This window comes from Polypterus senegalus, chromosome 5 (assembly GCF_016835505.1).
Source record: "Polypterus senegalus isolate Bchr_013 chromosome 5, ASM1683550v1, whole genome shotgun sequence".
Classification (NCBI taxonomy): domain Eukaryota; kingdom Metazoa; phylum Chordata; class Cladistia; order Polypteriformes; family Polypteridae; genus Polypterus; species Polypterus senegalus.
This window is the reverse complement of record NC_053158.1, coordinates 107,256,606-107,284,091: the sequence shown is the minus strand read 5'-3', so window position 1 is coordinate 107,284,091 and position 27,486 is coordinate 107,256,606. Positions and strand designations below refer to the sequence as shown.

At 39.9% G+C, this 27,486-nt stretch overlaps 1 protein-coding gene across 1 annotated transcript in view; it reads left to right on the top strand.

The window, feature by feature from the left end:
* The window catches only part of phlpp1 (PH domain and leucine rich repeat protein phosphatase 1), a 239,361-nt gene that overhangs the window by 113,073 nt on the left and 98,802 nt on the right, over nt 1-27,486 (top strand). Inside the window, exon 3 of the mRNA XM_039753204.1 lies at nt 11,887-12,012. Coding sequence (XP_039609138.1) covers nt 11,887-12,012 — 126 coding nt within the window. The remainder of the gene's footprint in view (nt 1-11,886; nt 12,013-27,486) is intronic.

Sequence of the window (27,486 nt, the reverse complement as noted above, 5' to 3'; positions counted from 1 at the left end):
TACCGGACATACAAGTGCAGTACAGACCTTTTAAGGTTCAATCTCACGTGGCTGAAAACCACTTCTCTGTCTAAGAATTGGGACGCCGACCGCTGTTGGGTCGTGTAACTATTTGGCAGGTGGGAGTCTCGTTCGTTTTCGGAAATAACCAGCCAAATCGCTCCACCAACTAAGAACTGCCATGCACCACCACCCACAGAATCGAGAAAGAGCTATCAATCTGTCAATCCTCTCCGTGTCTGGGCCGGGTGAGGTTTCCTGTGTTGAGTCAAATGAAGCGAAAGGCTTCAAACCTGGTGGTGCCCTTCCGTCAATTCGTTTAAGTTTCAGCTTTGTAACCATACTCCTCCCTGAACCCAAAGCCTTTGGTTACCCGGTTGGCTGCCCTGTTGCGGGGCCTGCATTGGTGAAGCAGGTGAGACGGTAATGAAACAGAGGCACAGGGCTTATTGGTTTTTAAAGACTGCTTCCTTCATTGGGTTTTAACCAATGCACGGAACGAACCAACACACAATCGTCCCGTGGCTGGAGGGTGGAACGGGAGGAGAGGAAAAGGACATCCACTCCGCTCCCTCCGTCATGCTAGTCTGCTGATTTCTCGTTCAGTATGCACTGCTTGCTCATGTGCCCACCTTCAATTCGTCACTCGAGTCGTTGTCGTCTTTGTACAGTCCAGATGCACCTGTGACTCACGTAGACTTTTCATTGCTCTGTGCGGTTTTGGCTGCCTTTCTATATATAATCCACCAAGACACCCGACCACGGTAGTAGTGAGGTGGGAGGGGGGTGTGTACAAAGTGCAGGAGCATCTAAGAAGACGCATGTTTGTCGCGGATGCGAATTGCTGTATGTAGCGTGTAAAACAGTTTGCCAGGGTGCACACAGTCGTGCGTCGTAACCGAAAACTCATTTTTTTAAAGACTGCTTACTTTATTGTGTTTTAACCTCAGTTGTAAAGGAATGTTTTTAGGATCCCATGGGATACCCCTCGCAAACCGTTTTACACACTGCATATGGCGATTCACCTCCGCAAGAAACATGCCTCTATTAACAGTCAGCGTGGGTCGGAGCTGCATGTTGCCTCTAAGACAGACGAATATAAATGACGCCATTTTTTTTTGTGTCGTCGCGTCTGAGTTGGTGGGTGTGGCTCTGCGAGTTGTCGTCGTATCCAATGGTCTTGGAGTTGGTGGGCGTGGCTCCTTCCTGCGTGCGCCATAGGTGTCTAACTTGTCGGCAGCTTAGTGAATCCGCTTTCCATGGTCGTCTTGCCTTAGTGAATTATATATATATAGATTCTTCTTCTTTGTACTAATCTTGAATTACCACATTTATGATAATACTGGTTGTCAGCTGTGTCTTGTCCTACTTTCATGTACCTGTGTAACATTATCTTATGTGGTGTTCTTTCCTTCTAAAAACAAATTTCCCTTTGGTATAATAAAAGCATACCTAACCCGATTCTATGTTTGTATTAGTGCCCAGGCAGATCAACAGGCAACTACAATACCTGGGTACCTTCAGTACCCTAAGTCGGTGCAGGGGGAGACTCCAGACCAGACAGGAAGAGATAGGTGAGTCACAGTCAGATGTAAGCACAAGGCAAAGCGTTCTCACTGTCTGGGGGCATTAATCAAACCTTTTCCAGGTCCTTATAGAGTTGGCCTCTGATCACTGTGAAGTGGTAGTCAACAGGCCAAGTAAAAACCATTTTCCAAAAAAGGAGAGGTTGTGATAGCAGAAGAATCATTAGGGTGGTTTACTTCTGAGACTTGGGAAACATCCATGGAAGGGTGGATAGGTTCTTGGCTGGAGTGGGGGTGGATTCACCAGACTTGCATGTGTTTTCTTATTATCTCATATATGAGGAAGTGGATAACCTTCCAGAAGTATCAGGCACAACTAAGAAGATATTGAGTGATTTGGAAATTATAGAGGGAGAAGTACTGTTTAGGTTAAATTGGTTGAAATCAAACCAAATCCCCAAGAGCCAATAGTATGTATCTTCGACTGCTTAAGGAGATTAGTCTACACATATGCAGGGTGAGTCAAAATTATGTTAACAATAATGGATTATTTTTATCTCAACCACACCTTTCTAGTTCGATGGATAAGTCGCAGTGTACCATTGCCTTGGCTTCCACACTCCCCTGATTTGACACCCTGTGATTTCTGGTTATGGGGTATGGTGAAGGAGTGCGTGTATAGCAGGAAAGTATGTGATATCAATGACCTGTAGGACAGAATATGGACTGTGGTATGATCTATTCCCCACGAAATGTTTGTCCGGGCTTTAAATCTTACTGTTGCTTGTTAATTTTTGTGTGTTGGACATGATAGGGAACAGATTGAGACATTCCTGTAAATCATCTTTCACATTTGAAATATGTTTTGTGAATAAATAGTTTCTTCCATTTAAATATTAACATAATTTTGACTCACCCTATATAAATCCTTGATGCATATTTTTTTGTAAGTGCTGTAACTATGCACTGGGGAAATTCTGAAGGACTGGAAAATGGCGAATGTTATTCCGTTATAAAAAAGGGTGATTGGGCAGATCTAAGTAACTATATGCCAATGAGTTTAAAGTACACCACAGGTAAATTAATGGAAGGAATTAATAAGGATAAGATTGAGCAACACATGGCAAGAGTTTTTTCTGAATAGTCAACATGGGTTCGGACTAGGGAAGTTGTGTTTTACTAACATGCCAGAATTCTATGAGGAAGCAACAAAAGGGACATGATCAGAGTGGTGCATATGATAATATTTAACTTGATAATCAGAAAGCATCTGATAGATAACACATGGGATGTTGGGCATCAAACTGAAAGAAGTAAGACTTCAGAGTACAGGGAGTGCAGAATTATTAGGCAAGTTGTATTTTTGAGGAATAATTTTATTATTGAACAACAACCATGTTCTCAATGAACCCAAAAAACTCATTAATAGCAAAGCTAAATATTTTTGGAAGTAGTTTTTAGTTTGTTTTTAGTTTTAGCTATTTTAGGGGGATATCTGTGTGTGCAGGTGACTATTACTGTGCATAATTATTAGGCAACTTAACAAAAAACAAATATATACCCATTTCAATTATTTATTTTTACCAGTGAAACCAATATAACATCTCCACATTCACAAATATACATTTCTGACATACAAAAACAAATCAGTGACCAATATAGCCACCTTTCTTTGCAAGGACACTCAAAAGCCTGCCATCCATGGATTCTGTCAGTGTTTTGATCTGTTCACCATCAACATTGCGTGCAGCAGCAACCACAGCCTACCAGACACTGTTCAGAGAGGTGTACTGTTTTCCCTCCTTGTAAATCTCACATTTGATGATGGACCACAGGTTCTCAATGGGGTTCAGATCAGGTGAACAAGGAGGCCATGTCATTAGTTTTTCTTCTTTTATACCCTTTCTTGCCAGCCACGCTGTGGAGTACTTGGGCGCGTGTGATGGAGCATTGTCCTGCATGAAAATCGTGTTTTTCTTGAAGGATGCAGACTTCTTCCTGTACCACTGCTTGAAGAAGGTGTCTTCCAGAAACTGGGAGTTGAGCTTGACTCCATCCTCAACCCGAAAAGGCCCCACAAGCTCATCTTTGATGATACCAGCCCAAACCAGTACTCCACCTCCACCTTGCTGGCGTCTGAGTCGGACTGGAGCTCTCTGCCCTTTACCAATCCAGCCACGGGCCCATCAAGACTCACTCTCATTTCATCAGTCCATAAAACCTTAGAAAAATCAGTCTTGAGATATTTCTTGGCCCAGTCTTGACGTTTCAGCTTGTGTGTCTTGTTCAGTGGTGGTCGTCTTTCAGCCTTTCTTACCTTGGCCATGTCTCTGAGTATTGCACACCTTGTGCTTTTGGGCACTCCATTGATGTTGCAGCTCTGAAATATGGCCAAACTGGTGGCAAGTGCCATCTTGGCAGCTGCATGCTTGACTTTTCTCAGTTCATGGGCAGTTATTTTGCGCCTTGGTTTTTCCACATGCTTCTTGCGACCCTGTTGACTATTTTGAATGAAACGCTTGATTGTTCGATGATCACGCTTCAGAAGCTTTGCAATTTTAAGAGTGCTGCATCCCTCTGCAAGATATCTTACTATTTTTGACTTTTCTGAGCCTGTCAAGTCCTTCTTTTGACCCATTTTGCCAAAGGAAAGGAAGTTGCCTAATAATTATGCACACCTGATATAGGGTGTTGATGTCATTAGACCACACCCCTTCTCATTACAGAGATGCACATCACCTAATATGCTTAATTGGTAGTAGGCTTTCGAGCCTATACAGCTTGGAGTAAGACAACATGCATAAAGAGGATGATGTGGACAAAATACTCACTTGCCTAATAATTCTGCACTCCCTGTAATGTGTAGATAGGTGCAGAATTTGCATAATCACAGGAATCGGAGGGTTATGATGCAAGGAACCTTATTAGAAATGGGTGGTAAGCCTGATGCCATTTTTAACATATATAAATTATTTAGATGGGATTATAAGTAAAATGTTTGTTATAATTGCAGTTGATCCCAACCTAAATCAATTGATTTATTATCTAGAATCACTGGAATCAGTTCAGAAGGGCTTGGGCAACATACAGTTTTGAGGCAGATAAAATGTAGTGTAAGTAAATATGAAGTATTATAGGTAGGAAGTCAAAATGTTAGATATTAATACAAAATGGGGGTTCTGAAAATTGAAAGTATGCCTCATTAGAAAGATTTAGGAGTCATAGTTCTAGGCATTGTACAGAAGCCATTAAGACGTTTAACAGAATGTTAAAGTGTACAGCACAAAGTGTGAAAGGAGGATATGCTCAAGCTTTATTAGACACTTTTGAGTCTACATCTTGAGCATTGTGTGCAGGCTACATAAAAGACATAGAAGTACTCGAAAAACTCTAAAGAAGAGCTACTAGGCTGATTCCAGGACTGCAGGCAATGAGTTATGTGGAACAGTGTAAGAGCTAAGCTCTTTTAGTTTAAGCAAAAGGAGATTAAGAGATCATATAATTGAAGTGTTTAAAATTATGAAGGGAATTAGTTCAGTGAATTGAAACTGTTATTGTAAAATTAGCTCAACAAGAATTTGGGGGCACATTTAGAAACTTGTTGAGGGTCGCACAAACATTAATAGGTTTTTTTTTTACATAGAGAACCATAGACGCAAAGAATAAATTACTAAGAGTGTGGCAGATACTAGGACTTTAGGAACCTTTAAAACTAGACTAGGTGTTATTTTGGAAGAATTAAGTGAATAGGACTGATGAGCTTTATGGGAATTATGTTGGAATATAAACTTACATGAAGACAAAAGTTATTTCCTGTTCTGTTGGAATTTCTGTTAAACAGTTTCTATTTCATTCTGTACAGTGAGGTAACCGCTTGACGATAAAGTAAATGTAAACACATTCTAAATGCTTTCTTTATAAATATCTAGAATAGACTTAGGTAAACTAAACACTACCAGTACAGTGGAACCTCGGACCACGTACAAATCGGGTTACGACGAAAGAGTTCACCATACTTTTACATCTGTTCACGACCACACACTCGGGTGACGAACAAGCCAGTTTCCCTTCCAGTTCGTACGCGCCGATGATTTCCGCACATGTTCAGTATCTCCTTGTGCATTCCCTGTGCAGCGAGCGAGCAAGAGAGAGAGCGAGAGCGTGAGAAGGCAGTTAAAGAAGCTAGTAAAGCCGAGAAGGCAGTTAAAGAATGCACCGGGCTTGTTTTTAAAGAGACTGCAAGGTTAGTTTTCTCTGTTCAAGGTTTTCTCAGTGTTATTCAATGTTTTTACATTTAGTTTACTATTACACTGTGCATTTTATGGTATGATTAACTATTTTTGTGCTTAAAAAATCTTTAAAAAATATATATTTACATACAGCTGGTACGGTCCGGAAAAGATTAATTGTATTTACATACAATCCTATGGGGAAAATTACTTTGGGTCACAACCAAATCGAGGTTCCACTGTACTTCATGTCCACCTTTCTCCTAATCTCACCAACTGTTTTTTTTATTAAAGAGTAATAAAACTTTTAACAAGAAGAATGTAGACCCGCTCTTGGACCATGTGTCTTGGTCCTTCAAATACCTAGATAAGTGCAGTGGTAAACACAGGACACCTTCAGTGAGTCTATAGCTTAGTTTTGGACACTAATCATTCTCTGCTTAGTTTTTATTTGTTTTATTAGATCTGTCCTTTCTGTTATTTACATTTACTTTAGTTTATGGTAAGAACTGTGTTGAGACTACTTGGAAGTATTGATCAGAGGTAAGACGGTTTGAAGGTACATATTTGACGAAAACAAAGAAATGATGGTTAGAATATTTCTGACAACAGAATTAAAGCTATATCATACTGCCCAAATACACTGAGCTAAGAAGGAAATGTCTACATAGAACCTTTTTAATATATAAAAGGGCAATGAGGAATATATCAGTTGAGAATAATATCACTCAGTGGTGTTAGTGCTAAAATCAAAAGACTATATATATATATATATATATATATATATATATATATATATATATATATATATATATATATATATATATATATATATATATATATATATACAGTGGAACCTCGGTTCACGACCATAACTCGTTCCAGAACTTTGGTCGTGAACCGAAGCAGTTTCCCCCCCATAGGATTGTATGTAAATACAATTAATCCGTTCCAGACCGTACAAACTGTATGTAAATATGTAAAAATATGTAAAGATTAAGCGCAAATATAGTTAATTACACCATAGAATGCACAGTGTTATAGTAAACTAATGTAAAAACATTGAATAACACTGAGACAAAACACCCAGGCTCCCTGCTCAGCTACACGAGCTGGCTCGCTCGCGCTCTCTCTGTAGCACACACACCAACAAAGCCCCTCCCTCCCTCAGCTACAGGAGCAGCCTGGCTCACGCGCTCGCTCTCTCTCTGTAGCACGAGCGCACACACACACACACACACACACACACACCTATCCCGTCCCTAGCTCGTGCTCTCTAATCTCTCTGTAGCAGGTGCTCGCACAGCATTTTTTTTTAAATGAGTTTTAAGCACAGCAGAAAAAAAGGAACATCGACCAAATCCGAAGTGCATTTAAAAACCAACTCACAAGCAACCAAAAAAGTAAGATTGCAGGAGATCATGCTATTAAACTTAAAGCCTGATCGCTGTAAACACTTTTTATAAAATGAGTTTTAAGCACAGCAGAAAAAAAGAAACATTTGAAAAAAGAGAAAGGTGACATTGCACCTAATCGCGCTATGAAAAACTCCATCTGCAAACACTTTCATGAGTTTTAAGCACAAGGAAAAAAGCGAACATTTGCAACAAATCGCGTTATGAACTGAAAAGTTAACTTTTGAAAAACCCGTAATACAAAAACCACCAAGAAAACTAACCTTGCATGAGTCGAGTTCTGGCATGAAGTGTTTTCCTGTATATGAGATAGAAGAGAATTCCCGAGTTCAGGAGCACTATGAGAGACGCTCGAGCTCCCATAGCACAGAGTTTGATGTGTGGTACAGAAAGTACATGAGTGTCAGTCTGTAGGAGATCAGTGAGGTTGTGGAGAGCTTTAAATGTTAAGAGCGGTATTTAGTATTGTATTCTGTAGTTAACAGGAAGCCAGTGAAGTTGAGAGAGAATAGATGTAGTATGTTCAGTGGATTTAGAACAGCAGGTTATTATCCTGGCAGCAGAATTTTGAATAAATTGTAAGCGATGGATACGTTTTTGTGGGATGACAGATAGAATAGCATTACAGTAATCTATATGTGAGGTGACTTGGGCATTAACCAGTACTTCAGTACTAAGAGAGAGAGATACACACACACACCATTCGCAATAGTGCAGTTGAGCCGAGTTATCGTGTCGACTGGGCAACACAGTGAATGCGGCGTCTATCTATATATGTCTTTGTTTTCCGTAGCCTGCTACAGGAAGGTACTCTCGACCATTGGCATTGGTTTCGCTCCTTGCCATTTTCATTATACTGCGACGGTGGTTTCCTAAGCCTTTGTTATACTGAATTCCTTTCTCATCGTTTTCCATTCCTATTCTCACACCATCGTATGCTACGGCGGGCTTCGGCTAGTTACTAAATATTTCAGAAATACTGAAGAAGAATTTAAGATCATTAAAGAAGTGGGACTTTACATCTTGTTGCAATGATGGCCTTCATTTCCCATTACTGTCAAAGTAATTAAGTTATCAAAAAATTATCAACACAAAAAATGCACATCTGGGCACTTCCATGATGTGGTTTCAGGAGTTTTGGAGTCTCTTAAAATGCATTGATTTTCCACATTCCATTAAGGACCGACTATTCTCATTGATGGTCTGTGTGAAGGTGATATGTGTGTGTTTGGGAAATATTGTGGGGCTGCATGATCACTATATGCACACTTCTCAAACCTGAGAGTTTTTTTCATTTATTTGTGCTGGAAATATCTCACAGGATCACTGCCTGTTAATTTAGATAATACAGTGATCCCTTGCTATATCGTGCTTCGAATTTCGCGGCTTCACTCCATCGCGGATTTTATATGTAAGCATATTTAAATATATATCACAGATTTTTCGCTGGTTTGCAGATTTCTGCGGACAACGGGTCTTTTCATTTATGGTACATGCTTCCTCAGTTGGTTTGCCCAATTGATTTCATACAAAGGACGCTATTGGCGGATGGCTGAGAAGCTACCCAATCAGACCACGTATTACGTATTAAATAAAACTCCTCAATGATATACGATATACTTCCCGCGCGATACTTAAAAGCCCGAACAGCACCTATTGATTTTTGATTGTTTGCTTTTCTCTCTCTCTCTCTGATATTCCCTGCTCCTGACGGAGGGGGTGTTTGCAGAGGGGCTGTTCGCACACTGGCCTAGAGGATACGGACGCTCCTCTAACAAATGCTGAAAGACTGCCTTCACATTGCTTCCTTACTTGCGGCTGCTTTGTCGTGTGGTGCTTTGCATACTTAAAAGCCTGAACAGCACCTATTCATTTTTGATTTTTTGCTTTTCTCTCTCTCTGACATTCTCTGCTCCTGACGCGCACTCCTTTGTAAAGGAAAGATATGTTTGCATTCTTTTATTTGTGAGACAGAGCTGTCATCTCTGTCTTGTCATGGAGCACAGTTTAAACTTATGAAAAAGAGACAAATGTTTGTTTGCAGTGTTTTAAAGTCCCTGACTCCACAACCTCCTGTGTTTCTGTGCAAATCTGTGACTCAAGCATGACAATATAAAAACAGTATAAATGTATGGTTTTTACTTCGCGGATTTTCACCTTTCCCGGGGGGTTCTGGAACGCAACCCCCGCGATCGTGGAGGGATCACTGTAGTTTTATTTGAACGATCTGGTAAAGCTTTTAAGTTCACCTGAAATGAATAAGTTGTCATGCCTTTGTTACATTGTGTTATGACAGAATATAAGACTGTAAGTGTTGTTTTTCCCATCGTCCTTTTCACTGGTATGATGACGTCCAACTTCTTGCTGCATCCAAACGGTGCCATCTTTGGCCTGTTGCAGCTGTGTTATTCTTATGAGCGAGTGGACATTTGTTGCGGGGAGGGTTTCTGTTCTTTTTCTCCATTGTAGAACCCTCATCCAAGTTCACTTCTATTATAGCATGTCTTTATTTGAAAACTAACAGTGTTAGATTGGGGGCAGGGTGAACATGATTGTGAGAATAAAAGTGAATAATGAAACAAAGGATAACTTTTACAAGTACCATAAATTTACACCGGCTGTTACAGACTCAAATAAATCAAATGTATGTTTTTATTTTATAATAGTAATAATAATAGCTGCCCACTACTCAAAACAGTTGAATACATGAAAGACCCGGAATCAAACTCTCCACCTCTCGACTCGGAAACAGCAGTTGTTACCTTTACACCAGCCAAGTAGACATATATATGGGTGTGGGTGTATCATACCCTATTCCAATTTCTTTTACTTTGGTTTTAAAAAAGCTATGTGTTCAATATTCCTTGCCTCACATTTCCTGTCATCCTACATTTACGCAGATCGGTGTAGACACAGAACACACATGACATGTATGTGTTCCAAATAACAATATATTATTTACCCAGTACAACTCAAGGCAACTCACACTCAGATAAACAAACTTGTGCTGGGAGAATTTTGTGTACAACTAAAGCTGCGTTGGTTGCAGTTGGGATAGCAGGCTGCCTTCTGCCAGTGCTGATCGACACCTTTGCAAAACAAAAGACAATTATCAGGAGGTGCGAGGTAATTTAACGTGGCCCAGCATTACAAGTTTTTTTATACGCTTCAGGGAGTCTAGTGTTAATGTACTTGTGATAAAACCCGTAGTAACCTGTGGATGACTATTGATTATGTTGGGGTAAACCCCAACTGTGATGCTGCCATGCATTAACTGGCATCACATTATTACTCCTTTCTAAGTACATGTTTAAAGAGACATGTAAAGCAAGTACTTTGCCTTTCTTTGAGCCACTGTATTGGCTGTTATTTTTATTTATTCATACCTCTAGTTTTCCCTATTGTTAAGACTTATACTGTATATTTACAGTTTGCTAAATTCCATTCCATCATCCATGATGATAACATATTCTTGATTTCTCTTTCATAGTAATTTATCAAACATATACTTTGATTTAAGGTATGACTCACATTAGAACATTATAGAGTGATTTTGAAGGCTATACAGCAGAACAAGCTTGCCAGTCTTATCTAATTTCTTCAAAATAGTGTTGAACAAGGTTTTAAAGGTCCTTTGTGTATTACTATCTATTACACTGCTTGGTAACTTTTATTTATTTTGTCCATGACTTTTTGTATGGAGAAAAATGCAATGTTTGTGTGATGTTTGCCCTTAACAAGTTTGTGTCCTTGTTTTCTTGTTGATGAACTTATTTTGCAGTAACAACTGGGATCAAGTCTGATGATTCTGTATCAAAATGATTTATATGTCCATACGTATAATTGTAATAAATTATTTTATTCTCAAAAAGTAGTCCCCATCAATATTTTGCTGTTGTTAATTGTGATGCAAGAGAGGAGTAACCACCAATAGCTGTCTTACACTTCCCATCCCCAAAGAAAATATATTATTGAGCAGAAGTAATCATCTGCTGCATTCCGACTTTCATGATTTCAATTAATCATGTACAGTTTTATCTAATTACAATTTTTATTAATGTAAAATTGAGAAATAGGAGAGCCAAACATGTATTTTGACTGATGGTGAATCCTGCAAGAAGCTCAGTATTAATCTGATGAGCATCACACATGTGCTACTCCTTTCCACTTCTCCACTGCCTCACAACTAGTAAAATACATTTCTCCCTTAACTGTAAGAAAACTGGGTATGTGAACAGAGGAGACGCAGAGCCATGTTTTATAATAAATTCATCTTGATTTGAAACATATTTCATAAAACTGACCTTAGAAAGCAAATTATTGTGTAACACTCAAGCTGGAATTTAATTTGCCATTTTTTGATTTTTATATTTGGTTCATTCAAATGAATATTGCCATTAAGGAGGAAAACAGAATGTTAGGCTATATAGCAAGTTGTGTAGAGTACAATTCCAAGGAGGTTATTCTCAAGTTTTATAATGCACTGGTTAGGCATCATCTGGAGTACTATGTGCAGTTTTGGTCTCCAGGCTACACAAAGGACCTTGCAGTGCTAGAAAAGGTCCAGAGAAGAGTGACTAGGTTAATTTCAGAGCTACAGGAGATGAATTATGAAGAATGATTTAAAGAGCTGAGCCTTTTCAGTTTAAGCAAAAGAAGATATATTCCAAAACAAAGAACTGGAGGAGAATAACAAATTTTATGTTTTCTGTACAGGTCGAAGAAGTGAAAAAACACCAGCACTGCTTATCCTTTAGCTCGTCAGGACCTCAAAGCCAAACATATTATGTCTGTTTTGACAACTACACTGAATACCTGCGGTGGTTGAGACAGGCTTCAAAGGTGAGAATGTAATTCTGTTTACAGTTTTATAAATGAGCAAAAACTACAGTTAAAGAAAACAAAAGTCCGCTCAATTCAACTGAAAAGTTTTGTCCTGTTTAAACATATTTTTTCATGTTTTTGTGTGTTTAATTTTAATGTGCTACTGTTTTGTTGTAGCATTTTTCCTTTCTGGGTTTCCTAGAAAATTTCCTGGGGGAAAAAATTTGTGGAACACATAATAATGTTTAAAAATAACAATTTTAACAATAGCTCTATAATCTGATTACTATAAGATGCTAATCAAATTGTTGTTGATGGAATGTTAGATAAGAAGTATTCAACTGGCATCTACCTAACAAAAAATAGGTAAAAATAATACAATGGTGTATTTCAAAGCTGTAATATAAACCAAACAATGTATGGGTATCTTCTCTTACTCAGTTTATTTTTGCGTCTAACCTCTATGATGTGCAACCAAGAATGATGGAAACAAAATATAAGCAAATTTTATTGCAGAAGAAAGGATCTGCCAAGATTGTACTCTGCCATCTAATTATTCAATTTGCATTCTGAGAATTTCTTACTTTAAAGAAAAAACAAACTTCAATATACAGTAGGAAAAGAGCATCTGTCTAAAATATAACTGAAAATACTACAATTACTCAACATAAGATAGGTCTAAAGACATAAGAAGATTATTTAAATATTAACTGCTCTATATAAGATACCAAATTTTGTCAGATTAAATCATGCAAGTAAAGTTTAATAATAAGGAAGTAAATATTATTAAAACGTCTAAAGTTTTGAAAACTGTATGTACAAACAAAAAAATTACAAGATTAAATAATCGTTTCTAGTAAGTCAACTGTATGCTTTAGGAACAACATTTGTAATTAAATATAAACACATGTAAACACCTTCAAACTTAATATTCCAAAGTTATTCACCTATCTTTTAAACACAATCCATTTGAAATGGTCAAGTGAAACGGGGGGGATCAATAAAAAAAAATGACCAATAATATTAAGACATAATACATGTAAAGTTGTCTGTCTGTTTTCTCAGGCATTGTCCGTTTTCGGAACAGTGATTTCAGAAAGCTCACCCTACAACATGGAGTGAAGCTAACGACAGAAGTGTCCTGTTCTCTGGAGGAATGTGTGTTAGCTATAGGGAATAAAATATGCTGCGATAATGTTTGTTCTGCCTCAAGAGTGAACAGTATAGTTGTTGTGTTTGTTGCCACAATAGATTTTGTTCACAGATTGTTGGAAATTGGAGTTGTTATCAGAGACACTTTAACTCCCATAATGCTGCTTACTACTCCAGCAATAAACATCATATTATCTAACATTCATCCTTTTCTTTCTAACCGACTCTCAAAAGAGAGCTATCTCATTGTAGACAGTTAGTCTCACAGATTAAAAGAATACCTTTAGGGTTTAAATCATCCAAGATGAAACAGGTTATGACTTTTAGAAGGCAAGTTTGTTTTTAGGCTCGGAGTAGGTGGTCATGATTATGTTATCCTTGTTACCTCGGAACCAATGAAATGCTTTAAATATGGCAAAACTGGTCATGTAGCCAGAGATTGCATGGATGTTGACAAGGTTGCAGACACCGCTAACCAACTGAACCCAGAGGCAGCCCCCAAATCCCCTGGATAGCAGACAGACACAGTTGAGGCGGCATCTGCAGTAAATAATCATTCAGGTTGTAATAGAGGGATCAGAATGAACATGCCACTAGCGATCAGACAGCACTGGCTAAATTGCACAGCAATTCAACTAATGCTAGTTACAGACTGAATAATGATAATCAGCACCCCAGGACTTGAAGTCATCAGACTCTGTTAATGAATTGAAGATTCCAAGTATATGGTGATATGGACATGGAGTGTCTCAGGTCCAACAGTGATTTTAAAATACTGTACCAAAAGCTGTAAAAAGACACAATGGAGCAGATAAACAAATCCTTTTAAAAAGGGATGGCATTGAAGAGGCAGCAGAGTAGACGGTGATTTTACTGAATTCTGTGTGGCATCTGAAAGCAGTCAGGATGCCACAGAAGGGTGATGATTCCATAGAATTAGTTCCTAGAATTAGACAGAGGAGTAGGGGGCAGTGATTGTGCACGATTATTTTCAGGATATCCAATTATTTTTTTCTTCGCTTAAATAGTTATTGAAACAAAGATCAGGAACTGAGGGTTTTTTTTGGTACAGGGAGGGGAGGAGACCTAAAAGCCTAAAAACTAACAGCTTGTTAATGGGGCTCAATATTCATTGTTATTCTAGCCTTTTTCTTGATTTTATTACCTATTTTATTAATGAGCAATTTTAAAATTGGGAGTCTTAATGTCACTAGCAGTAGGAGTCCTCTTAAAGTAGAGCAAGTGTGTGATTTCCTCAGAGGGAAGCATCTGAAAATGGCTTACCAGTACAGTGATACTGCTCTAGAGTCTGAGTGGCAAAATACTGGGGGAGCAGATATTCTCTTTAGTCACAGGTCAGTACGGAGCTCTGGTGTACCAGTTGGTTTGTAGTGGTCTGAAAAAGATTCAGCTAAGATTCACACCTCCTGTTGATGGTGATTTATTTATTTTTTTGGTGGGAACCCCAGGAACGCACCCAGCCTTGGCTCAACTCATGCACACACCATCACAGAGTCAAAAAAAGCAAATGGCAATAAAAAAGAAATTGACAAATGTATTAAACAACAATAGTGAAATCTAACTACACAAACTAAACTGATCCCACCCCAGTTCCCTTTCCGGCTAATACACAATAAACATCAACTCAGAAACAACAAACAACTAACAAAAACTATACATGATGAAGTCCATAGGAAACGGCAACCAATGTAGTGAAATGATGGAGATTGAATAATCCAGAGATCAGCTTGTTGTAAGTACATGTGAAGAACAGTCCTACTGGTATATCCAGATGATGAAGAGAAATAGGATCAGGTGCGCTCCTTCTCCGAAGGTTGACGAACAGTCCATTTCAGTCCTCATGCAGCAGGCAGGCACCAGACAGTCCATACACACGAACAGGAGATAATCCAGGACAAGAGCAATAATCCACAGGCAATGAACAGGAAGACAAAACAGATGGGTAACTCCAGACACAACACAGCCTCCGTTCTCTATATAACTGGCCTCCTTTTAAAACTCATGCTGGCCTTCTTGTCCCCATCAGAACCTGCACCCTTGGCAGGCATCCAATCAGAGACTCTGCAGGGACTGCTGTGAGATGAACTTTTTACTCCCCGGTAGCACTGCTACAGGTTTGTCCAGGCAAGTGTGCCTGACATCGGTGTCTGCCTGAGGTAAAGGCTGATTAATAAAAACCAAACAGCAAGTTTCTAAATGTTTATGCTCCAACAATTGGCAGAGAAAGAGAGTGTGTGTGCTTTTTTAAATATCTTTATTGTACTCTATCAGAGTGTGACCCGGATGAATGTGTGTTTTTAGGTGAGGATTTTAATTGCACCGTTAATAAAGAACTGGAATCATATGGAACCCCACCCATGATCTGCTAGAGGGCTGAGAGTGTTTATTGAGCAATATGAGCTGAAGGATGTTTGAAGGGCTTTGACTGTGGGTTATAGATGTGAGGTGACACTCTTCCCCCACCAGGCTTGATCGGTTTTATACTTTTGATCATCACTTTAGCCGGTTCACATCCTGTGTAGTTGATGTCTTTCTGAGCATGTGCTGATTGCATGCGATGTTTTTATGTCACCCTTAAAGTCAAAAAGGTCTTATTGGCATTTTAATAGACTTCTATATCAGAGCTCCCATTTTAAAAATTGTTTTAAACATTGTTTGACAGTGGCAGTGACTACCTAGACACGTTGAAAATGAGAAAGGATGCTCTCATGCTCCTGACTGTTATGATCACTACAGGGCATTGCAGCACCCCAAACCCCGGACACAACCTCACAGACACATGTCCCGATTTTCTTAAGGTTCATTAATAATAATACATTACAGAAAGGCTTCAGAAGTGGCATAAAGCAAAGCACAATTCTTCTCTATGTCATTCTTTACCTCCACACCGCCTAGGTAAGTTTTGTTCGTCCTTCAACAACAACAAAGTTTATTTATGGACCATATTTTCATATAGACAGTGAAGCCCAAACTGGATTGCAAGACATCAAAAATAAAGTTAAATGAAAAAAATAGAATAGGTAATAATATTAAAAAAATAAATAACAAAAAAAAAAAAAGGTTTGAGAGGACAGTAAAAAGAACTCCAATTAGGCTGGAGAAAAAACTAAATCTACACGGGTTCCAAGACCAAAAGATCACCCAGGGCCCACTAGACATTCTAAATGTCTTGTGAGCAGCTGAGACACACACCTTCATTACATCATCACAGGTGGCTTCATGGTGCCTTAATCAGGTAGGTGGTGGTACTGAAGTTCACCACCACAGAAGAACCAAAAAACAGCAGAGAATAGTAGAGATTAGTAAAGACTGTGGATCCCTGAAGAACATGATATTGCTATGCCCATATAGCCTATTAGAAATGCAACAAAAATGTAGCTATGAAAATGACAAATTAAAATTTTTTTAAAGTTTTCTAGATTTCCGATTCATATCACCACTTTTATGGGCGTGGCTCTTGGAATTATAAGCAGATCACCATTAGACAGTCTAAGGTTACAATTTGGAGTGTAGGGGGATAGATATTTCAAAATATAGGATGGGGTGATATTTTTAAGGCTTTATAAGCCATTAGTAGTATTTTAAAGTTCATTTTGAATGACACAGGTAACCAATGTAATGACCCTAAAACTGGTGAGATGTGCTCAAATTATCTTTTTCTGGTTAAGATTCTGGCTGCTGCATTTTGCACTGATTGCAGCCGATTGTTTTCTTTCCTGGTTAGTTCTGTTAGGAGTGCATTACAGTAATCTAGTGAAGTTAAAAACAAAAGCTTGAACTATTTTTTCTATATTCCTTAAATGGAAAAAATGGTAGTCCTAGATTACTAGGTAGTCCTAGTAATCTGCAATACTAGTAATCTGGTTAATATGTAATTTTAAAGTTTAGGTCAGAGTCAATGATTACCCCTAAATTCTTTATCTCCACCTTCCCTTTTAAACCTAAGGGATCAAGTTTATTTTTAATACCCTCGCTGTTTCCATGTTTGCAAATCACTAAGATTTCTGTTTTTTCCTCATTTAGTTTGTGAAAGTTTCTACTCATCCAATTGAAAATACTGCTAAGACATTGGATCAGAGACCCAAGAGCATCCAGGTCATCAGGCACTATCGATAAATAAAGCTGTTTGTTATTTGTATAGCTGTGGTATGTAGCTCACTTTGCACTTCGAGATAATGTGATCTAATGGAAGCATCTAGATTGAAAAAAGCAGCGGACACAGAATAGATCCATGTGGTATACCATATAAAATTATGGGTCTCAGAAGTACAGTCACCACAACTAACAAAGAATTTTCTACCTGTTAAATAAGACACCAAATTAGGATGCTGCCAGAGTGGCCAACCCATTGTCTAATGCAATTTATAAGTATACTGTGGTCTATGGTGTCAAAAGCTGCACTCAAGTCTAAGAGAACAAGATCAGATATGTATGGCCTTTGTCCACATTAACCCGCAAATCTTTTACTACTTTACCAGTGCCTTGTCTGTACTATGATTTGTTCTAAAACCTCACTGAAACTTGTCAAGAATACAATGTTTAATCAAAGAGTTATTTAACTGCTTAAAAACCATCTTTTCTAGAATTTAACTTAAGAAAGGCAAATTGAAATTGGTATAAAATTGTTAAAGGCAGAGGGATCAAGGTTATTTTTCTTGAGCAGCAGTTTAACAACATGTGGTGAAATGTGGTCCGCAGCTGGTTGTCGTTTTAAATAAATAAATCCAATTCATGTGTTTGGATGGGCATGGTAGCATGGTGAGAGCGGTTCCTATGTGCAATGCCAGAGTGCACGGCCTGGCACTTAGTGCACAGGTGCAGGATTACCCATGACCCAAACTGGCGCTGAAAGCTCCTGATTGCTGCAGCTGTGCCATGCAAAACCCCCCAACCCCCATTATTGGGAAAACCAAAAAGCAGAAAGGCAGAAATATAAGGGAGCTAGTGCGAGCAGATGAGTGAGAGTCAGATAGCTGGAATGATGTCCCTCAAGAGAGTGTGTGAAGAGCACTCAAGGGCTGGTGGCCACTCCAGCTGAGTGACCTGGGAACTGGAGTGGCTGAAGAGCTGCTCCGTTAGAGTTACTCACTGAAGAGAAGCAGTGCAGCTGCAGGGAAGTGGGAGGCTCAGAGAGGTGTCCTGAAGGTGTTGCCATGGACCACAGGGGCGCAAGCCTGGCAGTGGGAGTTTGAGGCTTTGGTGTAGTGTTCTTCTGAGGCCTCAAACGGCAGCAGGGGTCCAAGCCTAGGAGGAGCTCTGAAGGTGGGCTGAACTGCTGGATAGGCACCTCCTTGACTGCAAAAGCCTGTATAGGAATTAGCTAATGAGACATCCATTTTTAAAGGACTTTCACCAGGGCTCATGTTTTTGGAGACAATTTCCTGATGTGTTTTAACCTCAAGAGATTACTTTTGAGATATAGTCAGGGAAGACCCTGGTGCTTAATCTGTTTTGTTTCATACAGAAGCCCCTCAACCAGTTATTCAAGACTAGCAGTCGACTGTAGGATTCATCTGACCTTCTTGCCAAAGGCAGATGACCTGAAATGAAGATTCTCATAGCCACGGTCCTCTACTTCTTGGCTTGAACTAATGATGGGAAATCAGTCTATAGAACCTCGACTTTCAATATTGTTGTCATTTACACCTCCATTGAATATGATGGTCCCAACAGTCCTGTCCTTGTGCTTCTTGATGGTCAAAGCAGTTCTGGATGGCAACGCTTGCCTGAGATGGTGGATGTGATCTAGCCTTAAGTCACACCTACATTGCTGAAACAGCCAGATTCCATCATATTTGGCCCAGTGTGCAAGCCGCATGACTTGGGGTTGATGTTGTCGAGTCCAGTTGTGTCTGTCTGAGCTGCTGAGGAGGTCTCTTGTAGCAGGTGAGCTTTCTGTTCCCTGAGGTGCGTCTGTCTAGCCAGGAGTTGCTGAATCTAACTGTCAAGGGCCTTGAGTTCATTGACAACACACTGCAGCGCACAGTCAGCCTTCTTCCACTTCTGCTTGACATCTTAGGTGTGAGAGAGAGGTTAGACTCTAACTCGCTTGGATGAGGTTGACTGGTCTCTTTTTAACTTGGACCCGGGGGTAGTTTTGGTACTAGGGCAAAGTCCGATGGAAGTCCCATAAAGTAGGGACCATAACTCCCTGCAGTACCCTCTGGTGGCACCCACTGCACTACAATTCCAACTTACCCTGCAAGTTTCTAACTGGGTCCCAAAGCCCAGGAATACTGCCATTTAGTGAGTCAGGGGAGCATACAGCTTTGAAATGGAGCCTCCACCAATCTCTTGGTTACATTGACTTGCTGGCCAGTTGAGGAAATGGCATCTATTCTAGCTGAGGTCCTAGCCTATGTGTGCTGTTCTTTATACCGTCTATAAATTTTAAGGCGCTTTGGTAAGAGTGTGCTTTAAGCAGAGACTGGATGCAATGCTCTGACCAAGTACATTTTTTGAGCTGGAAAGAAAGCTGGGCCAAAGCAGAATCACCATTATTTGCTTGATCCCTGTGGAAGTGAATTTAGAAACTAATCTCAAATCGGTGCAATTTCTGTCAATTTGTATTTTAAATGTTTCTCCTCTGAGTTTTGTTACTGAGCCAAAAAAAGAGTTAACAGCTTTACAGGAAGAGCCCAATGGAAAGTTTAAGTACCAGCAAAGCCCAACGTATTGATGGGCTTACTGTAGAACTTTACAGGTTGTTTGGAATTTCTTGGGACCGAATCTGTTGTCAAGTCCTCAAGAGTGCTTGGATAAAGGTTTGCTCCCCCTCAGATGTGGAAGAGATAGTGTTGCCCTCATTCTTTATATGTAATATTAAGAACTGGAGGCCAGTAGCCTTGCTTTGTACCAATTACAGATTTTTTCTGAGAACATTGGCTACTAGGCTAAAGGAGGTTTTGGAGTATGTGGTTCACCCAGACCAGAGTTACTGTCAGGGTTCGTACTGTCAGGAAAAAACCTGGAAAAGTCATAGAATTTGAAAAGGAAATTTCCAGGTCTTGAAAAGTTTTGGAAAACTAAATAAACAAAGAGAGTTATGGAAGAAGACATGGAAATCTGATTGACATATCTGTATAATGAAAAGCCTGGTTCCTTTAAGACTGAGCGAGAAATGTCTTTATATGTTAACAACTTAAATTCTCGCGCAGGTCTGTAGTAACTCTGCACGCCGAGTATGGTAAGCGTCAGAAATGGAGTTTTCTGCTTTCTGCCATGCAGGACATAATGCGTTCCAAATCTCCCACAACAACACTTACTTAACCTTTTCATAATAAAAAAGGGTTGTATAATGTGCATAATTTACCAAAAACACCAATAATTTTTCTAGTGTACTAACCAAAAAAGTTATAAAAAGTGCCTAGCCTACCAGAAACAACAATTTTATACTGCACTCGCCATTTAAGTTGACATCTTTGGCTTGCAGGAAGGGAGGAGGAGAATGAAATGGAAGGTGGTTATTGTTTGGAAGGAGAACCCCCTTCCATAAGAACATCAGTACTCTGGCTCTCTGGTGTCCATTCTCTCCTTGGGAGAGGCTGTAGCCTACTAGGACCTGCTTCTGGCTCACTAGGTCTCAACTTTTTCGGAAATAAAAACTGGTCTAAGGTTGTCCGTTTCTGTCTTTTCTTCAACACAGTTCTGTACTATGACATGACATTGTCATTAGGGAATCCATTCCTGGATGGGTTTATCCATTCCTGGGAATCCCGGGCTCCCGGGGATGACACATTGCACGGGCATCTCACATGTGAACGGTTTTAGAACGACCGACACTTATCTATACTAACTAGCAAAATACCCGCGCTTCGCAGGTACTGCATTAAAATTTTTATTAAGAAGAAAATTTTACCTTTTTAAACTGAGGGAACATATGCCAATAATTATTTCTTAAGGATCTCTTTGTATACCATGTTGTCAGTTCGGCCCTCCAGTTGTAACATGACCAAGCTGTGCGCTGAGCTTACTCTTGAGCATGCAACTTACAATTGGCCATGTGAACAGTAATCTTGTCTCAAATCTCACAGTTTGGATTGCTGCTGTCATAATCGGTTTGAGTTTCATGGTTTGTTTCAATTATGACAGTATTTGCAGGATTTGTTGTATTGAAGTGACATTCGGCATCTGTCAAGCGTTGTAAGCACACAATCGGTTTCAGCGATAAAATCACATCCAGCTTTTGAGAGTTTAAACATTCATAAACATCAAAGTGTCCACTACTGAAATCGTCACCTGTGAATCTAAGATGTTTAAGAGGCATTGGCGGTTGTCGAAAGGTGTAAAATATTTGGCCATTTCGGTACACTTGAAAGCGACAACCGAACAATTCAGCGGCAGCCATCAACTCACATGCAGAACCATAGGTGAAGGGCTTAAGCATTTCACTCTTATGCTCCTATGTAGTATAATTATCTCCTGTACCGTCATCCGTCCACACATTGAACCTGTCCCAGTCATTCAATACATAAGACACAATGTTCCTCTGGATATCAAGAGTGAGCCTGATATGGCCGTGCAATATGTAACAAAGAGAATGGAAAAGGTAGGTGGTATCTCCAGGCATGGAAACCACTCGGTAAGTGATAGTTCTTTGATCGATAGTGATCATCTCGATAGACATTGTAATGGGGATTGGAATGATAAAGGAAGTGGGTACCTGAGCAATGTAAAGTAAGTGTAAAATACCTATACAATAATTATAATTGTAATAAACAAACAATAAAACAGCGGAGAAGCCGTGGATTAAACAAAAAGGCTGTAGTTATCAGTAGGGAGATGTGAATCCCGTGGCGAAGCAAGGAAGGGAATGTAGAGACTGGAGCGACAGACGGCCTTATATAGGCAGGCAGCCAACAACGTGGGAGGCTTTGGGATGGGAGACCCAACGCTGCCTCACACGGTGACTGAGCTTCAGGCTATGGACGTATATATGTACGTAAGTAGGAATCAGTTAGCGTTGGGAACCAGTGTACCAAATTTCTTGGAAGATGGGCCCATAAGTAACAAAGACTGTTGAAAAGTTCAATATGGAGGCAGACAGTGGCATCATACCACCGAAATAAGTACGTACATTGGTTTCGGTTAGTGCAGGGAAGCCGCCTACCAAATTTCGTGAAGATGGGGCCGTAAATAAGAAAGTTCAACATGGCGGACGTTGTTGACCGTTATGACCGTTACGTGTAGAATTTCGAAATGAAACCTGCTTAATTGTTGTAAGTAAGCTGTAAAGAATGGGCCTGCCAAATTTCAGCCTTCTACCTACATGGGAAGTTGGAGAATTAGTGACGTTTGGAAAATTCAATATGGCGGCCGACAGTGGCGTCATACCACCAAAATAAGTGCGTAAATTGGTTTTGGTTAGCGCAGGGAAGCCACCTACCAAATTTCGTGAAGATGGGGTCAGCCTTTTACCTACACGGGAAGTTTGAAAATTGGTGACGTTGGAAAGTTCAATATGGTGGCCGACAGTGGCGTCATACCATCGAAATAAGTAAGTGCATCGGTTTCGGTTAGCGCAGGGAAGCCGCCTACCAAATTTCGTGAAGATAGGGGCATAAATAAGAAAGTTCAACGTGGCGGACGTTGTCGACCGTTATGACCGTTACGTGTAGAATTTCGAAATGAAACCTGCTTAACTTTTGTAAGTAAGCTGTAAGGAATAAGCCTGCCAAATTTCCCCTTTCTACCTACATGGGAAGTTGGAGAATTAGTGATGAGTCAGTGAGTCAGTCAGTCAGTGAGGGCTTTGCCTTTTATTATTATAGACTAGCAGAATACCCGCGCTTCGCAGCGGAGAAGTAGTATGTTAAAGAAGGTACGAAAAAGAAAAGGAAAAATTTTAAAAATAACGTAACATGATTGTTAATGTAATTGTTTTGTCATTGATATGAGTGTTGTTGTCATATCTATCTATCTATTTATATATATATATATATATCTGTATGTGTATATATATATATATATATATATATATATATATATATATATATATATATATATATATATATAGCAAAATACCCGCGCTTGGCAGCGAAGTAATGTGTTAAAGAAGGAAAGAGAAAGAAAAAGAAAACATTTTGAAAATAACGTAACATGATTGTCAATGTAATTGTTTTGTGTATTTGGTGGCAGCATCACAAAGTTATTTTCATCTAGCTGCATCAGAAAATGTACCATGACGTCTGACACGCCTCCTTTTTACTGTTTTCTCACAGCTTGGATTGCTGCTGTCATATACACACACACACACACACACACACACACACACACACACACATATATATAATTTGTGTGTGTGTATGTATGTGTGTGTATATATGATGTAGATAGGTATATATATGTGTGTGTATATATGATGTAGATAGGTATGTATGTATATATATATATATATATATGTGTGTGTGTGTGTATGTATGTATGTGTGTGTGTGTGTGTGTGTGTATATATATATATATATATATATATATATATACACACACACACATACACACACAAGTATATGTACAGTATGTGTATATATATGTATGTATGTATGTGTGTGTGTGTGTGTATGTGTCTATATGTGTGTGTATAGCTTTGGTCACTGAGTGCAAGGGAAAAATAATAAAATATAGTCTATAAGTTATTAAACAGTAAAACATTAACGTTTTAAGAAGTACAGGTACATTGAGCTGCGGTGGTTTGGCACCCTGCCCAGGATTGGTTCCTGCCTTGTGCCCTGTGTTGGCTGGGATTGGCTCCAGCAGACCCCCATGACCCTGTATTCGGATTCAGCGGGTTAGAAAATGGATGGATGGAGGTACATTGAGCACTACTGGAGTGGTTTGGGTAAACTACATTTTAAAGACTGTGTAACACAACAGGTAAGTAACTAACAGCAGCTAAAATGTATATGGATCATCTCTCGGTAGTAGATCCCTTTTGAAAGGCGCTACGACGGCTGTGGTATAGAAATTACATTTTCTATGTGAACGTTCAAATTTATGCCTCTGGTAATGTGCCTTACCGGCAATTAAAGAAAATTAGTTTTGCGTCCTCTGCAGTGTTAAGAGAGAAAGGCTTTGGTTTGGGATAAAAGGAAAAAAGGTGTAAAGAAAGGAAAGTTGCCTTTTTCTTTTATATACACTGCTCACAAAAATTAAAGGAACACTTTAAAGAAACACATTAGATACATCAGATCTCAATATGAAGTTGGATATCTATACAAATAACGACAGGGCAATGTCTTAGGAACAAAAGGATGCCAAGTCTTTTAATGGAAATAAAAGTTTTCTGCCTACAGAGGGCTCAATTGTGTAGACACCCTAAAATCAGAGTGAAATGAAGATGTGGCAGGCTAGTCCATTTTTTCAAAAACTTAATTTCTGCTACTCAAAATGCTTTTCAGTATCTTGTGTGGCCCCACGAGCTTGTATGCATGCTTGACAACGTCGGGGCATGCTCCTAATGAGACGACGGATGGTGTCTTGTGGCATTTCCTCCCAGATCTGTATGAGGGCATCCCTGAGCTGTTGTACAGTCTGAGGAGCAACCTGGCGCCTAATGGACGAAACATAATGTCCCACAGATGTTCTATTGGGTTTAAGTCAGGGGATCGTGAAGGCCATTCAATTGTTTCAATTCCTTCATCCTCCAGGTACTGCCTGCATACTCTTGCCACATGAGGCCGGGCATTGTCGTGCATTAGGAGGAAACCAGGACCTACTGCACCAGCGTAGGGTCTGACAATGGGTCCAAGGATTTCATCCTGATACCTAATGGCAGTCAAGATGCCGTTGTCTAGCCTGTAGAGGTCTGTGAGTCGCTCCATGGATATGCCTCCAAGATCATCACTGACCCACCACCAAACCAGTCATGCTAAACGATGTTACAGGCAGCATAATATTCTCCACGGCTTCTCCTGACCCTTTCCCGTCTTTCACATATACTCAGGGTGAACCTGCTCTCATCTGTGAAAAGCACAGGACGCCAGTGGTGGACCTGCCAATTCTGGTATTCTATGGCAAATGCCAATTGAGCTCCCGGTGCTGTGCAGTGAGCACAGGGCAGTAGACATTTGGGCCCTCAGGCAACCCTCATGAAGTCTGTTTCTGATTGTTTGGTCAGAGACATTCACACCAGTGGCCTGCTGGAGGTCATTTTGTAGGGCTCTGGCAGTGCTCATCCTGTTCCTCCTTGCCCAAAGGAGCAGATACTGGTCCTGCTGATGGGTTATGGACCTTCTATGGCCCTCTCCAGCTCTCCTAGAGTAACTGCTTGTCTCCTAGAATCTCCTCCATGCCCTTGAGACTGTGCAGGGAGACACAGCAAACCTTCTGGCAATGACACGTATTGATGTGCCATCCTGGAGAAGTTGGACTACCTGTGCAACCTCTGTAGGGTCCAGGTATCGCCTCATGCTACCAGTAGTGACACTGACTGTAGCCAAATGCAAAACTAGTGAAGAAACAGTCAGAAAAGATGAGGAGGGAAAAATGTCAGTGGCCTCCACCTGTTAAACCATTCCTGTTTTGGGGGTCATCTCATTGTTGCCCTCTAGTGCATCTGTTGTTAATTTCATTAACACCACAGCAGCTGAAACTGATTAACAACCCCCTCTGCTACTTAACTAACCAGATTAATATCCCATAAGTTTCATTGACTTTATGCTATACTCTGATTAAAAAGTGTTCCTTTAATTCTTTTGAGCAGTATAGTATAGAGAGATGTGTTCGCTGACGTTATGATCGCCTTTTGGGGACAGTCGCAGTGTGTCTTGTGTAGACTGGTGAGACGTCCCCGCCATTAATCGGCTGTGATGGCACTGTCAGTCCTTCACTCCTGTGCGTATCTTCATAATCCGAGCTGAGGACCTCATAATCGTATCGTGCAAAAGAAAGTGTGAATCGCCTTAATATTATTTTGCCGTGGTGTATAAAAGGGGTCCCGTGTTTGCACTTGTCTGGGCTATAGCGCAGGGGGAGGAAGAAAAAAATTAAAAGTGCTCACTTTGACTTAAGGCAGAAGCGCAGTCAGCGTCTCAAAGGCCGGCACAGCTATGCACGCAGCGCTGGCTGCTCGACTTTGCTGGGCAGGAGACCCCAGTTTTTGTACACACGTTCATGATATCAAAAGTCTCAGCGCTCTTTGGAGGTAATTCATATATTATATATATATAGCAAAATACCCTGCCTAGGGAGAAGTAGTGTGTTAAAGAAGTAATGAAAAGAAAAGGAAACCTTTTAATAATAACGTAACATGATTGACATTGTCATGAGTGTTGCTGTCATATATATTCCTGCCTAAATAAGTCACCTTCGCTTTGCTCTTACTTTGTTACCGTTCATTTAATCATGGCTAGTGGCGGAAAAATTATAAAATGGAAGGAGGATGGCTTTACCAAAACAATTATTGATGGCGAATCGATTATTCATAAAGCTTGAATTGGTGATCTGTTTTTCTGTGTTAACCTCATATTTTTTCATACTTCTTCTCAAACTAAGGTGGTGCGAGGGTAAAATGAATCGGGTGCGCTGATCAATGTAATCGGTGTACCAGGAAATCATGCATTGACAAAAGCTCCCCTTGCTTGTAATGCAAAGTGTGATTAAATGCATTATTTTTAGCGTTATGGAGCACATGCATGAAGCTTCTCAGCTGTGCTTGTGCTAAGAAAAGGAAAGATTTTAAAAATAACGCAAACACGATTGTCAATGTAACCTTTTTTAAGTAGTGCCTGGAGGATTCAGTGTGAAGAAACTCTAGAGACAGAGTGTGTATTAACTTGTGTATTTTTCTGTGAGTATTTGGTGGCAGTGTGACGAAGTTGCTTCGGAAGACGGCGTTAGCATGAGCTCAGCTCAGAGCAAAATGAGGTAAATGGGAGGGGTGATGATGACGTGACTCCCCCACCCGCCTTAACTGTCAATCCCCCACAAACACAGTCTCTTGGAATTTGCATAAGCACACCCCTTCACCTACAATTTTAACTTAGTTACAAAGTGATCAAAACTCTCGTTTATATCCTGCGTCCTCTCATTAAACTTGTATCCCGCATTCCCGTGGGCATGTGAAACGCCAGCGGTAGCCTGTCTATGAACTTAATTTAAAGTTTAGGTTTACACCTTGCTTTCTTTCCGAGGTAGCAACACTCTTGTGTTCTTAAGCGCTTTGTGGAGGTCTTCCTGGTTTTCTACGCACTTCGTTGACAGTCAGTTCACGTGATTACGTGGGGCGTGATGATGTCACACGAAACTCCCCCACGTCATTGCCGCTCAACTCCATTACAGAAATAGCTGTGTGTGTATATATGTAGATATGTATGTATATATATGT